Raw genomic sequence first — 17,608 nt, 5'->3', positions numbered from 1 at the left:
ACACACTACAGAATTTTCCACCAACTTTTTATGCCGAGCGATTTTACATGCGACCGATGGTCCGATCGCTCGGTCCATGGACTGCATACACACTAGCCTTGTTTAGGACGATAAAGGGAAGAGCGGACGTCCCTTTAGCGACTTTTTACAGCCATGTTGTCGTGAGCAATGACTGTAATTTCGTACTCGCTGTTGTGGATCGGTCGGAAGTTTATACACACTACACAGCGGAAACGAGATTGGAACGAAAATATTAAACGGTACGACCAACCGAATGAGGCGACAATCGTCCATTTGGGCAGACTTTCGACCATTGTGTCACTGCACACACTGACCCGACTTTTGAACGAGCGGTCGGCTGATTTAGCCGATTATTGGATGAATACTGTGTAGTGTGCACCCAGCTTTAGTCGATGGCTCTATAGGACACGGGCAACTCAACTAGTACCTTGACCTTTATCACTCACACCTGAGCGTGCACAGGAGAACGATTGCTGAATTCCCACTCCCAAAATATATAAATAAATAGATGATGACGATGATGAAAATAACCATGCAATTGTTTTCCATTACTGCGGCAATCATAACCGTCAAATCTCATCTAGGATGACATGCACCGGTGTGGTTTCCTAAACGCCGCTCATTTTTCCTATAACTCGCCCGTGATGACGGTCTTTCCACTTCTTACCGCATTCACAATTCTTCCATTTTATGCTAGTAACTAAACTAAAATAGTAGCGATAAAATGATGCCACATACATCTGTATACTCTAGGCCACACTTTCCAGGTCTCAATAAGATTGACAGGAGAGCTCTAAGAGGAGATTATGGCGAAGATAAAATAAATGATGGCAATTTCGGCATCCTAACTACCAAAATTATAGAAACCAGTTCTATAACAATATTTTTACACATTCACCCCCTAATGTTTACATTAGACAAATAACGAGAGTAGCTCTACGTGGTGTTAGAGTCTCTTTGATTGAGTCTGCGATACCAGAGAAAAATATAATCACTTTACCCATATTTTGCTAAAGTCAAACCTGTTGTGGGGACTTAGGTAGACTTTGGTCTCTCTGCTATTAAATTTTAATGACCGTCAAAAGCGTGGAAAAAAAATAAAATGAAAAGCTGGAGCGATATCTATCAGATGGAGTCATACATATCAGTCATACTTCCATTGGTGGTTAGTAAGTAGTGTTGAGGTCATTATGAAGTTACTATTGTACATGACTGTATCGGGTGTCTAATACTGTTGACATTTGCGTAGTTTTGAGCAGTTTAGTAGTACAACGTAAAACCAGACGGGTGTCGTTTTATTTCAGCTCGGAATCCCCCATTCCTTCATGATGGTCAGCTACCAGCACAAATTTCAAGACGAAGATCAGACCCGGCTAAAAGGATCTCTTAAGTAAGTAATGAATATAAACTTCTATCTCTCCTGCAAGTTACAATAGACAACTTGGTAAGACATTGACCATAACATGTCTCTGGGCCCGTTCCCTCCCGTTTGTGGGCTGATCCACTTATAAGAATGCTGCCTATTCTCTCTCTAGGAAATATGTGGATATATTGAATATTGGTTAATCCAACTAAATGATTCGTTCCACTGTGTGTAGGTGACAGGTCAAGGTGTGATGGTCAAGATGACAGTGACCAGTAGCTACATATTAAAGTTACATACATGAACCGTGTGACATTTTGGGTTTTAAGCAGGAGGTGTCATAAAAGTTATCCAAGGCCAAGAACTTTGTGTTCTTCGTTCTTCTCTATAAGCCTGGGGAAATTAAAAGTGGTTATGACGTCTGACTGTGAATAACAGACATTGGGACTATAGAGTGAATGTTGCTCAAGCACACTGCAATCCCAACAGCCAATTAGGTCATTATAGATCGAAGTAACACTAATTACATTATGCAGTTAGTATTCACAATATCCGCCGACACTAGGATAGAATATTTTCCTGCCACACTGAGAGATTTTCCCCTCTATGTGAGTGTTAGATGTGGGATTGGTAAGTGTGTATTTGTATTAGTAATGCAGTTAATGTATAGCTAGACGTATAGATTTTATATTCATCTGGGTTTCCAACAAACAACTAAAAAATTAACATGAATTAGGACATAGGGGTCGTCTTACTGGAACAATTACCCTAGGGTGATCTTTAAGGTACTCCTTAGGGACAGTGTGCACATTTAACTACTCTTTTTAGGAGAATTAAACATCTGGATAGTACCATTTATATGGCAGTCCTTTATCTCGATGCTTTTACCCATATGTTTTTAAGGGATACACATGGGCTAGTGCTGACATGAAAAACATAAAATCCACCTACGTCGATCCCATGACCCCATCTCCGAGAAGCAGCAATACTAACCACTGTGCCACCACTGCTGCCCGTTAGCATTGTGTAAAAATTCTGGCTTCCAAGCCTTCAACTCCGTCCTTAGGCAGCTCTCTGGTGGTAACAAAACAGCCACAATAAAACCTTCACATTTTATTTGGTTTGACGTTAACCAAGAATAATCAAACTAGGACTCCAGAAAGTTAATAAAATTAAGATTCTTGACATAACCCTTAAAACATAAATGTATTTAGATCTCACCTATGTACTTGTGTATATGTATTATATAGTTTCATCCCTTTACCAAAGCTATGAGATTTAAGCTAACGTTATTGGAGAATCCCCGTATCTGTGGCGAGCGTGCGTGACATCCGGGGATTAGTCCTTGCTCGCAGTGTGCTGTGAAACCGCTCACTTAATCACCCGGTGTCAAGACTGTAAAAATGGGAATAGAGGCTTTTTTCTTCCTTTCTGAAGCTTCCTAGTCCCATGTAACGGTCGATGCGCTGACAGTGAATTATGAGCCTATTGCAATCCAATTAGGATTAACCCTGTGGTGCTCCGCTAGTAATGTTCTGATTATTTCTCTCTCTACCAATTGATTCATGTTGTTGTATAATCCCCTCAATGTCAGTGGTGTGAGAAGTGAAGTCAGGAGCCCGGGCACTGCAGGGACCGTGCTCATCGATTCAGCAGACTTCTAAGAGGTTCTAAGGGAGCGGGGAGCGTTGAGGCTGGATTGCTTATCCCAAAAGGCAAAACCGTTTAATTGATTACGGTTTCTTCGCATTGTCTGGATGTCATTGGTAGTAGGGAGATGTCTCTTTTAGCAACGCTTGCATGCTCTCTAGAGAGGGACAGCCCTATGTCAATGCAGGCTTTTAAGCTCAGGATCACACGTTCCTCCTAATACTGGACGCAGTCACAATGTCGTTTTTATTCTAGGGCTGGTTTCTTCGGGGCCGTGGTGGAGTACGGCGCGGAGAGGAAGATTTCTAGGCATAGCGTGCTAGGAGCTACCGTCAGTGTTGGCGTTCCTCAAGGGGTGTCTTTAAAAGTCAAGTAAGTCATAATCAACTTGTTGCTGCTCTGAGTTTCAGATTTAAAGGGCATCTCTTGTGTGTGTGTGTGTGTGTGTGTGTGTGTGTGTGTGTGCGTGTGTGTGTGTGCGCCAATAGATAAACATTATGCTGAACAAACCACAAAACATTTATATTCACATTAAAGTAAAAGTAAAACTTTTTTCTTTTATCTTCCTGTTGCTATTGTGTAATGTAAATATTGAGAGATAATTGTTGAACAATTTTTTTCCCCAGTGTTCCCTATAGTGCCATTGTCTGTTGTTTGTCCCATAATGCCCTCCTGTCAGGCGTTTTCTCTCGTCATAATACCCCCACATTATACTGGATGGGGGGGGGGGGGGGGGGTGATGACAAGTGGTTGTCTCTTACACGTAAGATCGTCTTTTGCAAAACATCCGCTCTTCATTTCCAAGTGTCGCAAACTATACCCCCCAAACTACTATAGACCCTTGAAATAAATGGAACATCTGTATCAAGTATCTGCCTGGCTTTGTGCCGCCAGCCCAAGTATCTGCCTGGCGTACCTGCCTGGCTTTGTGCCGCCAGCCCAAGTATCTGCCTGGCTTTGTGCCGCCAGCCCAAGTATCTGCCTGGCGTACCTGCCTGGCTTTGTGCCGCCAGCCCAAGTATCTGCCTGGCGTACCTGCCTGGCTTTGTGCCGCCAGCCCAAGTATCTGCCTGGCTTTGTGCCGCCAGCCCAAGTATCTGCCTGGCTTTGTGCCGCCAGCCCAAGTATCTGCCTGGCGTTGTGCCGCCAGCCCAAGTATCTGCCTGGCGTACCTGCCTGGCTTTGTGCCGCCAGCCCAAGTATCTGCCTGGCGTACCTGCCTGGCTTTGTGCCGCCAGCCCAAGTATCTGCCTGGCTTTGTGCCGCCAGCCCAAGTATATGCCTGGCGCGATGCTAGGAGCCCAAGTATCTGCCTGGCTTTGTGCCGCCAGCCCATGTATCTTCTTGGTGCGATGCCGGGAGCCCAAGTATCTGCCTGGCGCGGTAGCGGGTACATACATTTCTGCGTGCTGTATTGCTGGTTCTCACAATAGATGTTGGTGATGGGTCGTCCTACGCTGACACTGCAATAAGATTCAGGCTTACAGCCTTTATACTGCAGCACCTAAAACCATAATCCTTATATCTTGAGATGACAGCAGCAGATCTGCAGCAGTGGAGTCGCTGTGTATTCTGTGCCCATGTCCCTGTAGATAAACGATACTGTGCTTCCAGATATGGGTTCGTGGCATGGTGAGTAAGGGGAGGCACAGAGGAGGAACAAGTTGGGTTCAGCGCTACTTGGTTAAGTGTAATTTGGATCTTTGCAGACATCCCAGCAGTCAAACGCTTACAATGTGTTGGAATACATCTCACTGTAACGACACCGTTTCCTACCACCAGAGGGCGCACTGTTTCAATATTATTATTTTTTTACCAGACTAAAAGTTTTTCTTCTCAAGTTACAGCTTTGCACACTTACCACACATGCTGTACAGAATACCATTTGATTACACATTTGCTGCAACATTACTGATTAAAGAGATGACAGTGTGTTTGGTGCTCAGTCTATTTACGTTCCAGGCTGGCCAGCAGGGGTTGATGAATGGGGTGTTGTTTCGGCTGACCAGCAGCTACTTATTAGATGTGCACATATTACACCCCGGAGGTGATAGATGTGTCACATTATGCACTGAGATTCAGCGCTCATTGGAAAGTATAAATTACGGGTTGTTTCCTCGCTCCCAGCCCCGCAGACTATTTCTATTAATCTATTCCTGTTCTTCTTTGTTGCAGGTTGAATAGAGCGAGTCAGACATATTTCTTCCCTATCCACCTGACAGATCAGCTGCTACCGAGTGCTGTGTTTTATGCCACTGTGGGTCCTCTTGTTATCTATGTGGCCATGCACCGGCTTATTATCAAACCGTACCTTAAGGCGCAGAAAGAGAAGTGAGTACTTCACAGCGGCTCCTCATAACTCAGCACTTTCTGTACGTGCGATGAGAAATTAGAGTTTCATTCAGTTTGCATTAGTCATTAACCCGGCCAAATCGTTTTACTCCTTAGTTACTGCCTTCTCCGTAATATGAGAGAGGAGTGTCACATAGGGATCTTGGTGTAGGTGAGAGGCTAAGCCAGGGATTGGCAAACGGATAACACTGCAGGGGCCTCGTGGGCGGCCCTCTGACCTTCATAAGTGCCGCACATTACCCTTAATGTCAGTAACAAGTTAAAACAATACATTTAATCAAAGGAAGAGACACCTATCTGTAATAACATACAGTCATTATAAAGAAGTGTTACACGGTATAATAAAGAAATATGGCAATAGGCAGGAAGCAGTTGGGGGCCACAGATGAAAGCTCGGAGGGCCGCCTGGCGTTATTTTAAAGCATTTTATTTGCTTTGCCGATACCTATTAAATGTAATTTGATGCTGGTCATCCCCACCAAAACAATTAAGAGCAACTTGCTGACAAATGTTTGCTTTGCGTCAGTGTTCACATTGCCTGCGGTGTTCAGAAGTATTAACACTTCATAACATACAATGGAATTCTATGGGACAGGTACAGAGTACAATGGGAAAGGTTTGAGATGCGGTAATGAGTGCACTTGGAACGCTGTGGTAAGAGGGAGGACAATGTCCGCGGTGGTGACTATGCTTGAACCAGTGTTGTTACTAAACGCCTGTGTGTACGAGCCCTTAGAGTGCAGACTGTAACAACAGTGTCCCGACCGCACAAAAATAAATAATAAATTGATTGCTGTCTGTGCTACGGTGATGATAAATGCAGGCGCGCTTGTAAATAGAGAAATATTTAGAAATCTATTTTTTTGTATTTAAATTTCTATCCGTGTAAAACAGCTATTCCGCTTAGGCTTAAATTCAACCTCCAACCAAAAATAAACATGTGCCATGCTCTAGTGTTTGCCCGTATCCTCCCGTTTCTCGTCCTCTAATGGATATTATACTGGTAGACTACGACTTGCGTGATTGAACAGTCAACGCAGTAGTCAATGCCCCTCCCAGTGCAGGGTGTGGCCTGTCGTACTGACCGCATGAATCAGCAGACCCCAGATTTCACATTAATACCATAATCTACTATCACATATCTCCATAGACACATACTACGTAGAGGTGAGAACGCGCTGGTAACCAGCCATTGATTCATATGTGATCACCTCTAGGGTATACACATTGTCTGTGTTTATTCCGTTTATAGAGATCTGGAGAAGCAAAGGGAGAGCTCAGCATCTGAGATATTACACAAGAAGCAAGAAGCAGAGGCCGCCGTGAGTATTGTACCTGATCCGCGTACAGTGTAAATATCACAGAGATAAAAGTGAAGGGAAATCAGCTAAGTGCTGTAGTTTAATCCAATTTCTCTCCTTTCATCAACATGAATAGAAGGGGGAATAAGTTATCCATGCCGTGTTGTGTTCAGTTTGACATGGATGGAGTCGGGAGAATTATGTGACTTCATCCGACAAGCTTATATATGTTTCACGTTCTGTTATTATGATCAGTTTCTGTTTGACTAGGAGGCACATGTCTGTCAATGTTAGTGAGAGGGACATGGCGGAGAGGAGAGTGGAGTTGGGGGCCTGAGAGAGAGTGGAAGTAGGGGGCCTGAGAGAGAGTGGAGTTGGGGGCCTGAGAGAGAGTGGAAGTAGGGGGCCTGAGAGAGAGTGGAAGTAGGGGGCCTGAGAGAGAGTGGAAGTAGGGGGCTGGAGAGAGAGTGGGTGTAGGGGCTATAGGGGTGGGGGGCATGGAGGATTTAACACCATCCTCCCCTGGCTGTGCAGGACTTCAAACAAAAGCCCTGCCAGAGAAACATAGCTTCCCCATCTTTGGGTCATCATCTCGTGCTCCCACAGCTAACACTTCTAACTGCCCCCTCCTTGCCTGCTCTAAGACCAGAGTAGGTGTGGCAGGAAACAAGACAACGGTACTGCGGGGCTTATTATAGGGTCCTGGGGTGATATAACTGCAGCGCTGATACCTCGCTCCGCACCGGCTCCCGTTGTCCTTTAGACATGAAGATGGATGGGCAGTTAAGTCTGTCAGTTGTGTACCCGGCTGATGAGCTGGGCAGGCTGCTAGCGGAGAGTCCATGTTTCCCCAGCAGGGCTTCTGACTGAAGCTCTGAACAAACACAGTAGTAACGGACAGGGAAGATATTTTAGAAATGGTGCATTTAAAAAATATATATATATTGAAATATATGTTTGCCGGTCCTTTAAGAGTTGTACACATGGATACCAAATCTTTAGGTGGAGGTGGAAAAAAATCCTTTTCCAAATTCCATTAAAGCTGTATTTTCTGAGAGTGCGACTCAGTGAACACATTGCAGCTTGGATGACGGGCTCGGTGATTTTGTGTACATTTGTTAGTATCTTATTTATTTATTTTTTGGCATCATATTTCTTATCCTATATTAGTTGTTCTGTCCTGTACACAGCTCTACTTATAGTTTAATGCCTATTTGTGTTTTGTAGGTGCGATTAATGCAGGAGTCTGTACGCAGGATAATTGAGGCTGAAGAGTCTAGAATGGGTAAATACACAGAGCTGAATCATGTCTGAGCCCTCACTGACAACGCTGCTTGTAAAATCAACTCCCATACTGCGGGACCCTTAGTCTTAGTCTATATCAGTGGTCAGGGAACAGGGGGTAAATTATCCCAAATGGGGTAAAAATGAAATTCCGGGGGGTAATGCTGCCGATTCACATGCTGTCAGTTGGATTGTAGACCCCTTTAAATGTGAATTTGCTGTTGTACCAGAAGAGCCTCAAGGGTTGGCAGAGGCACTTCTTGAGCTTCGATGCAATAATGAAGCACGTATTGCATTTGAAAACAAAGCAGATCTGTCATATTTTTGGATGTCGACAGCTACAAAGGCATCAAAATTGCACATGAGGAGACAGTCAAAAAGTTGCTGCCTTTTGCAACAACCTACCTTTGCAAACGAGGATTTTCCACTCTAACGAACATAAAAACAAAGCAGAGAAATATATTGGACGCTGAAGATTGTGTCCAAATTGCTCTGACATCAAAATGGCCCAATATTGATGCTCTCGTATCAAAAATGAAGCAACATCATTTCTCCAAAACCTGAAGTTTTGAAGTTGAAGCTTTTAAAGAAATTTTGAATAGATTCAATAAAATTTTGAATTCCAATAATTAATAATATATGATTTCCTTCCTTTCAAATCAAGGGGGTAACGTCGGCGTATCTAAATATATTTGGGGGTAAAAGGTAAAAAAGTTCCCTGACCCCTGGTCTATAGTGAGGACTCTTTGGGGTAGATTTATGAAATCTTCTATAAAGGAAAACTTTAGGTGTTGCCCATGGCAACCAATCATATTCTCGCTGTCATGTTCTAGAATGTACCAGATAAATGAATCTGGTTGCTATGCAACACTTCCACTTTTCCTTTTAGAAAGTTTTGATTAATCTACCCCTTAGTCTGCAAAACTACCGAATTTCACACGGCCATAGTAACTTATGTGTAACTTATCTATATAATATATTATCTATTAAAGCTGTATTTTAAAGTCTTTCAGCCTGGCTACACAGCTAACAAATCTGAATCAACAAATCAACTGTGTGACGTCCGAGTAAAACGCTGCTGTGACCTATATTAACCAATGTGTTTCATTTTGCTACTTCATTTTAAAAAAAAATGTAATGGTTGTTTGATATGGGTTCCAGCAAAATTCTACTGTGCGCCAGTTTTCAGAAACGTCCTTGTGGGTTTTATAGAGCTAAGTACACTGAGGTGTTGCAACCAATCAAATGTCTGCTTTAATTTTCCAATCTGCCCAACAAAAATGATAGCTAGCATCTGATTTGTTGCTATGGGTAACGACCGTTTCCTGTGAGCTAATTTCATCCATATCCCCTACGGTTAACTTGTGGATGTGTTTTTTTCCCGCATCCTGTCATAACGCAAGCCCCGCCTTTAAAAGGGATCGCTACATCACAAATCCATTTTCCAAAATAATTCTGTCGTTTTTACACACTTGTACTATTTTTGAAAAACCACAAGAGTGTGTTTCATGGCGTTTCATATCTAATTTCTTCTAATGTGTTTCAGGTCTGATCATACTTAACGCCTGGTATGGTAAATTTGTCACCGCTAACAGCCGGAGAAATGAGAAGGTGAAAGTGATAGACGTGACTGTACCGTTGCAGTGTTTGGTGAAAGACTCTAAATTAATTCTCACAGAAGCTTCCAAGGTGAGTCGGCCAAAGTTTCCTCTTTACTTTATGACCATATATCGATGAGACATTGATACATAGTGAAGGTTTAAGCAGTGCTCACAAATCTTGGTCCCCTCACAACCTGATAAACAGAGCCCTTCGCCTGCCCCACTCATCATTCTAGTGACTACTACACAGAGTCCTTTTTTGGGAATTGTAATCATAATAGAGTTCATTCTGGTGGCAAGTGAACGATGCAGAGCTGATTCTGTTCGTTAGTGTACAAAGCAGACCCATAATCTGGTGACTAGTATGCAAAGCAGACCCATAATCTGGTGACTAGAATGCAAAGCAGACCCATAATCTGGTGACTAGAATGTAAAGCAGACCCATAATCTGGTGACTAGTATGCAAAACAGACCCATAATCTGGTGACTAGAATGCAAAGCAGACCCATAATCTGGTGACTAGTATGCAAAACAGACCCATAATCTGGTGACTAGAATGCAAAGCAGACCCATAATCTGGTGACTAGAATGTAAAGCAGACCCATAATCTGGTGACTAGTATGTAAAGCAGACCCATAATCTGGTGACTAGTATGCAAAGCAGACCCATAATCTGATGGCTGGTATATAAAATGGTTGATATATAAAGTAGATCTCCAGTCTCTGCACACCTTTTGTCTCTGGGGGCTAGTGTACATAGTGGACTTTCCATTTTTAGGGGCTAGCGTGGAGGGGAGCCTCCAGGCTCTGGTGGCTAGTGTGGAGGGGGGGCCCATCAGGCTCTGGTGGCTAGCGTGGAGGGGGTCCTCCAGGCTCTGGTGGCTAGCGTGGAGGGGAGCCTCCAGGCTCTGGTGGCTAGCGTGGAGGGGGTCTTCCAGGCTCTGGTGGCTAGCGTGGAGGGGAGCCTCCAGGCTCTGGTGGCTAGCGTGGAGGGGGTCCTCCAGGCTCTGGTGGCTAGCGTGGAGGGGGTCCTCCAGGCTCTGGTGGCTAGCGTGGAGGGGGTCCTCCAGGCTCTGGTGGCTTGCGTGGAGGGGAGCCTCCAGGCTCTGTTCGCTAGCATGGAGGGGAGCCTCCAGGCTCTGGTGGCTTGCGTGGAGGGGAGCCTCCAGGCTCTGTTGGCTAGCATGGAGGGGAGCCTCCAGGCTCTGGTGGCTTGCGTGGAGGGGAGCCTCCAGGCTCTGTTGGCTAGCATGGAGGGGAGCCTCCAGGCTCTGGTGGCTAGCGTGGAGGGGAGCCTCCAGGCTCTGTTGGCTAGCATGGAGGGGAGCCTCCAGGCTCTGGTGGCTAGCGTGGAGGGGGTCCTCCAGGCTCTGGTGGGTAGTGTATAAAAGCCTGCAGCATTGATTACCCCTCCTTCCCCACTGATGTACTCACTGTCCGCAGCTCTTCCCATTGCTGATCTCCTACATTGCCTATTACTAGGATCAATAGCTACTATGAGTTGTCGGTTACATCAAGCAGATCGTTGCCAGCACTGATTTGTTCATAGTGTCAGACGATGAAATGTGCTATACACAGGTCTGAGAACTAGGAGCTGTGCACAAGGTGTAACTGACATAAACAGATGATTTAGCTCAGGTGTGTTGCTCAGTTTACCTTGTATACTAGCCACCAGAGAAGACTTTATTATCATCTTCGGAATGAGGCAGGAAAAGGGGCTCTGTTGTAGGTTGTAGTGACCCCCCCACATTTCTGATGGCGTCTCTGTTAACTTTGATCTGTCTGACGCAAGTTTGTGTAATAAAAGCAAATGTCGGACAGGTTTCTGTGACCAAGGTTTTATGGAAGATTTATGCCGTTCTGTTTTTACATATCGTTAATAAGCATTTACCTCTCTCTTCCCTCTCAGGCTGGTCTGCCTGGGTTCTATGACCCGTGTGTCGGGGAGGATAAGAACCTAAAGATTCTCTACCAGTTCCGCGGAGTCCTCCACCAAGTCATGTCCGCAGACAACGAGGGCCTTAGGATACCAAAGCAGTGTGAGTTGGTCTTTAGCTGTACAAGATACTGCCTTAGTTAGCTGATCACTACTATTAATCAGGTCTAGGAGCACAAAAACGGGGATCTGAGGTTGTCTCCAAGTTGGTGTATTACTAACCAATCAGGAGGCCAGTTGACTATCTTCCCTCAGCACTGTTTGGACAGAGACAGCAGATACTGATACACAGGAAAAGCACCAGCACTTCTTCACCTTCCTTCTGCCTACACCATTAGTGGTCTATAACAAGGTTATGCTTATAAATGTTTGACATCACAGAGGTCGGGGTATACACTTGCGGCATGAGCAATGCTACGTATTGATATTTGCATACTGTCCACGTGACATCCGTTCCTGTTGGTGTATCCGTGAATGGAACAGAAATAGAGAACAGATTAGATTCACCAATTCTAATAACTATTATTACGTTTTTATTTAAAATCCAGACCACAGTACAAAGATGACAGATGGCTGCAACTTCCAGTAATAAAGTCAATGCCTGTTTATTTTGAAACCACATATAGCCCAGAGTCCAGAATCCCCTTCAAAACGTTAGTTTGCCCTACAAATCCTACCTGCTAGTAAAACACACATTATGTCTTGGAATAGATTTTTCTTCTATTCATTTCCACCATGAACTCACCGTATGCTGATTTATAGGTTCTTTCTTGAGCCGTAGAGATCAATGAGCTCGACCATTTCCAGTACGATCTGTTAAATTAATTTGCCCCTGTTACCTGAGACTGGTAACTGATCGCACAAACCCTTTAAACTGAAGTCTAATGGCTCTCTATACAAAATCCAAAAAGTTTGGATATAGGAATTAATTTAGCCTTAGACCATTCCTTTGGGAGTGGTAAAATACCAGGATATCCTGATTTTATTAACATTCTAGCGCAGTCGCTGAAATAAAACCTCTGCGTGCGTGAAAAGCTCACAGACCGCGCTAATCCCATCTCCTCTCTGAAATCGAAGTTTCCATATTTAGACCATTTTATGAGTGGCCTCTATTCCTCTCCGATCTTTCAGCTCACAAGATTGACGCGGACGGCTAGCCTCCTTCAGGATCAACACGTCGCTGTGCAGAACTCTAAAACCTCCCAGGCCAGAATTATTTCCCCCCGGGATTATCTACGTCGGAACGGAAGAAGTCCAAGAGAAGTTTTGTTCTTTTGTTTGTTATTTTAAAAAAGACAAGAAAAAAAAACATTATATCTATTGAAAAAGAATGTCAAAATAATATATCTTTATAATAATGATCATATACGGATAAAATGAGTCTTGTTTTACTACGGCCACATATGAAGTTTGGTTTTATGGAGGATTGGAGGTGACAACACTAAATTTTCCTGTCATGAATGATCGCTATAGCCATATATTATCTAATGCCCTGGTTTTACCTTTCCTGGGTTCTATCCAAAAAAAAGTCATCTAAGTTGCGTCCTTTTTGTGGAGAAGCCAATGATTTGTCAAACATTCAACTTTCTTTGCAATTTATTACACTGTTACATATACATTCTACTATATTCTACTGTTTATAAAGTCTGCCTGTTTTAGGCAGCCATTTTGTGGGGTGAATCAATATTCACGCCCCACAAAATGGTTGCCATTGTTCCGTGGGGTCAGCAGACATACTTTAAAAGATAAGTGTTTTTTTGCTTTTTTTTTTGTTTTTTAGGCCCCAGCTTTAATTATCAAGATAAATGAATGGTACCTATTTGTAGCCTACGTGGCCTGAGCTTATTATTTTATGTTTATATGTATTTTTATTTTGTTCTTTTTTTTTTTTTTTTCTTTTCCCTCCCTCTTCAACCAAACCAAGTACTCAGAATTCCAAATGCGTTTAGAGCTTTGAGTGAGACACGGGGGTGATGCATATTTATTGAAAACATACGTACATAGGTTTTATTAGGATTTTTAATTGCGCATCTACCGGTTGGCGTTTGCCGAGTGTCTCTCTCTAGCGCTTCCTTCATAACAGTTGACTGTTGTGCGGGGGCAGATTAGGCCATTTGATCTGACAGGAACCCGGCCCCGCTGACGTCCTCAGTGTTTTGTTTTTTCTCTATAACGACATCCCTGTTCCGCGAAACACTTGTGTTTTTCTTTAAACCAAGGAGAATCTATACTTCAGGGCCCCACTTGTGTTCTGTTTATGCAAACTGTGATCCCGTAGGCTGAGAATAGATGAAACGATGTTATACTTTGTGTGTCTATACGAGCGAGGTCCCACGGTACAACCGCTGGGCTTTTTTTCTTGTATAATGTGAGATTTCATTAGCTGATCCACAGCAATCCCCCCCCTGCTCCCAGTACTAGTACTCTGCGTAGTACACCTTCCATATTGGGGATAACCCATCAAAAGGGGCTAGGCCGGGGATATGCATGAAAGATTCATTTTCTACTTCCAATTCCGCAGATATTGTGAAATAAAACAGGTTATTTTTCAAAGTCTTGTTGATTCGGTGGGAATTGTGTTCTTCCTTTTATACTCGACAACCGGAGACTGGAAAAAGCCACAACACTTGTATACAAGACACCTCTGTGAAGTGCTCTGTTATAAAGGTGTATTCTGCCTTCTGTGACTGCCGTTCATTGCGTTATGGAGCACAGAATGAGAGCGGGGAGGAGGTCTGGTTATCAACAGGGTTTTAACCTTCAGGTAACGTCCGTTTATTGATTTGTTCCTTCCTTCCTGTCACTATTACTAAGTACATTGGGGCTGATTCATCTGCAAACGCAACCTGCACTCGAGTTACGCTTTTTTAAACGAGCTCAGACATTACCACCTACTATAATCATTAATAAAATGTGTTTTTTTATTTATTTATTTTTCCTTCATTTATTTACATTACATATTTTAGATTTTTCTTTGTTTTTGTTTTTAAACATAAACCGGGAAGTTTTTAATGCCTACTGTACATACAATCCGTTTTTATGGTTTCTTTTCCTTGCGTATACATTCTGTGCTATCCAGCGGCACACATACGTGTAGTTTTTAATGCATAGACGATGCCGTGACGGTCATCACTATGAGAACTTGAATCACGCCCTTGGCATGCCCGTGTACTGTACATTGCCTACGTTCATCCGCCACCCTTCTCTCCCTCGTTCTGTCCTTCAAGTAGTAGGCTGTAGTAATTGTGTTCATTGGCGCAAGGTGTGTTTCCATTGTCTCCAGTCTGTGCTTTTCAGTCATGTATTTATACCATTAGATGACTTGCCTGTTTGATGTTGCTGGATAAGACACGAAGCTGGTATCTGGTTACAGTTGTAGCCAATACTTAGAGCTCTGTGTTATCCCTGGACGACAGAAATAGAACTCTTCCTGATGATATGAATACATGGACATAACACACAGAGGGAGAGCCAGGAGGATAAGAGTTACCTGAAGGTGGACAACCTCCTTTCAGTACATGTTGTCATTAATATACAGCAGCAGCTTATAAAGCGTGTAACCATTTCCCATATAATTACAGGGTTTATTATTTATGTTTGTCTCAACTTGTACCAGCAACTTCCGATTCGGCGCCATCAAGACCAGAGATAACAAAACTGGGCCACAAAATTCACTCTAACAAGCATAATACAAAGGTCAAAGATTCAATCTACAATGCAAGTTACCTGTCTGTCTGATGCATTCATTTGGCCTAAAATATGTGTCCATCTGGGTACACACTACAGGTGTTTTAGCCGAATACCGAGTCAATCAAACAACATTGTTTCATGTGATTTTAAAACCAAACTAAAAATCTCGTTCAACGATGGAACAATGTCGTCCCAATCCTGCAGTGTGTCTGCACTCAGGACCTGCAGTGTCCATAGATGTCTATGGAGTGTGAAGAGTCAGCGTCTTTTCAGCCGATGGTTATGACAGATGAAGAGCACAGATCTGAGAGTAAAACGTCTATAATGTGTACACAGGAATCGGCTGCTGATCGGGACTTTCAGTCGTTGGTAAAATCATTAATGTTATCACATAGGGGGAAATGTTCTGCAGTGTGTACCCAGTCGAAGTCCACATAGTAGAGGGAGAAAATCCAATGAAACCAATCCCATATAAACGTTGGGCTGTTCATGTTGGAAGCAGGATCTATCAGGAGAGGGGGGAGGTTTGTCTTTCATTGGTGTAAGAGTTTCTGTTTTGTTTTTTTAATGATTTATGTTTGTGGTTAATGGGTCTTGTGCTCCTTGAATAATATACATTGTGAAGAAGGATGAGTAGTTGTATACTGGTCAGTTATCTTTGACCAGTATATGGGGCCCCAAGAATTGACTTTTATTGGGAATCCTATGCATGTCTAATCAACACATGACTTAATAAGCAACTCTCCAATACGATTGGATCCCTGTGCAGTATTCATGCTGCTTTCAGAAATTGGTGCATCCGGTCATCAGGACCTGGAAAAACAATACAGTAAGTGAAGACTCCCGAGTGTAAGTTGCCTAAATATTGCACTTTTATGTATGTTATTTATTTTATCAGATTATTATTTTTTTATTTAGTATTATGATTTAGGTGAAGGTGTGATTGCCTTTTAGAGCAGACTAATTCAGAGTCGACATTTTTTTTTATCTATGAGCAATGAAGATGCAAGCTGTACCTCTCTCTTCTTAGGGTAAATAATATATATTAATGTATAACTAAAGCTGTCATACAGTGTCTTTACTATTCCTATATTATTATTATTATTATTACCATTTATTTATATAGCGCTACTAAATTCTGCAGCGCTGTACAGAGAACTCACTCACATCAGTCCCTGCCCCATTGGGGCTTACAGTCTAAATTCCCCAACACACACACACACACACACACACACAGACACACACACACACAGAGACAGGGAGGGATGGACAGACAAGGGTCAATTTGTTAGCAGCCAATTAACCTACTAATATGTTTTTGGGGTGTGGGAGGAAACCGGAGCACCCAGAGGAAACCCACGCAAACACGGGGAGAACATACAAACTCCACACAGATAAGGCCATGGTCAGGAATTGAACTCATGACCCCAGCGCTGTAAGGCAGAAGTGCTAACCACTGAGCCACCGTGCTGCCCAATATTTTACTGCCTTTAACATGCTTCCCACCACATATGACCACTCCAGTTCTGATCACTGCTGCACAGTAGGCAATTTCTATATGTTTATTGAATAAGCCAGGTCCTGCGGATCGCTTAGAGCTGTGATTGGAGATGGAGCTCTTAAAAATGGAAAGGAGACGCGACAGGAAAGTGGCATCTGTGAGACCTTCTCTAAAGCCCGTTGAGAGGTCAGGTTGTGCTGCAGATAAGAATATTTGACGTTTATACACCTATAGGAGTCTTAGGTGTTAGACGGGGTATTCCGTGAGATGAAGGACGAGCACCGAGCCAAGTCAATGTGTAAATGTTATAAACAACTTTTATTAACAAGCTGTAGTATAATCCTGTTGATGATAAAATATACTACGTCACTTAGACGTTATGGACTCTTAGACAGAACTGAACAAGTCCATATCAATCATATAATTAGAAATTAATCTGAATATTTCAATAGATGACTTGACATTTTCAGTATGTCTGACAATAGCAATAAGTCCAGTTCTCCTCTGTATCTTCAGTTTTATTTGTCTTGTGACGCAGTCGTTTCCATCGAATCTTAGTTGACTACACAATAGCTGTTGTGTAATATGGATGAACTCCTCTTCATTAATACGTGAAAGAGTCGTAGCTTGCGGCTTCCCAAACATTGGACATGATGCAGGAGAGTGTCCCAACGTTAATGGATCTCACCGTTCTAAGAGCAGCACAAATACACTCAAAGGGGTATATTTACTAAACTGCGGGTTTGAAAAAGTGGAAATGTTGCCTATAGCAACCAATCAGATTCTAGTGATCATTTATTTAGTACATTCTACAAAATGACAGAATCTGATTGGTTGCTGTAGGCAACATCTCCAATTTTTCAAACCCGCAGTTTGGTAAATATACCCCCCAAATGTCAACTTCGGCTTT

General features: G+C 43.0%; 1 protein-coding gene across 2 annotated transcripts in view; it reads left to right on the top strand.

Annotated features, from left to right (window-relative positions):
• DNAJC11 (DnaJ heat shock protein family (Hsp40) member C11) overlaps positions 1-14,435 on the top strand; it is a 155,753-nt gene extending 141,318 nt beyond the window's left edge. For both annotated transcript variants that reach the window (XM_075190089.1, XM_075190088.1), the window contains exons 9-16: positions 1,326-1,411; positions 3,290-3,406; positions 5,210-5,365; positions 6,639-6,708; positions 7,915-7,972; positions 9,518-9,660; positions 11,481-11,610; positions 12,639-14,435. In XM_075190089.1, coding sequence (XP_075046190.1) covers positions 1,326-1,411; positions 3,290-3,406; positions 5,210-5,365; positions 6,639-6,708; positions 7,915-7,972; positions 9,518-9,660; positions 11,481-11,610; positions 12,639-12,664 — 786 coding nt within the window. In that variant the 3' untranslated portion in view covers positions 12,665-14,435. The remainder of the gene's footprint in view (positions 1-1,325; positions 1,412-3,289; positions 3,407-5,209; positions 5,366-6,638; positions 6,709-7,914; positions 7,973-9,517; positions 9,661-11,480; positions 11,611-12,638) is intronic.
• The last annotated feature ends 3,173 nt before the right edge of the window (positions 14,436-17,608 follow it).

The sequence above is a fragment of the Mixophyes fleayi genome, chromosome 11 (genome assembly GCF_038048845.1).
Source record: "Mixophyes fleayi isolate aMixFle1 chromosome 11, aMixFle1.hap1, whole genome shotgun sequence".
Lineage (NCBI taxonomy): Eukaryota > Metazoa > Chordata > Amphibia > Anura > Limnodynastidae > Mixophyes > Mixophyes fleayi.
This window is presented reverse-complemented; position numbering and strand designations above follow the sequence as displayed.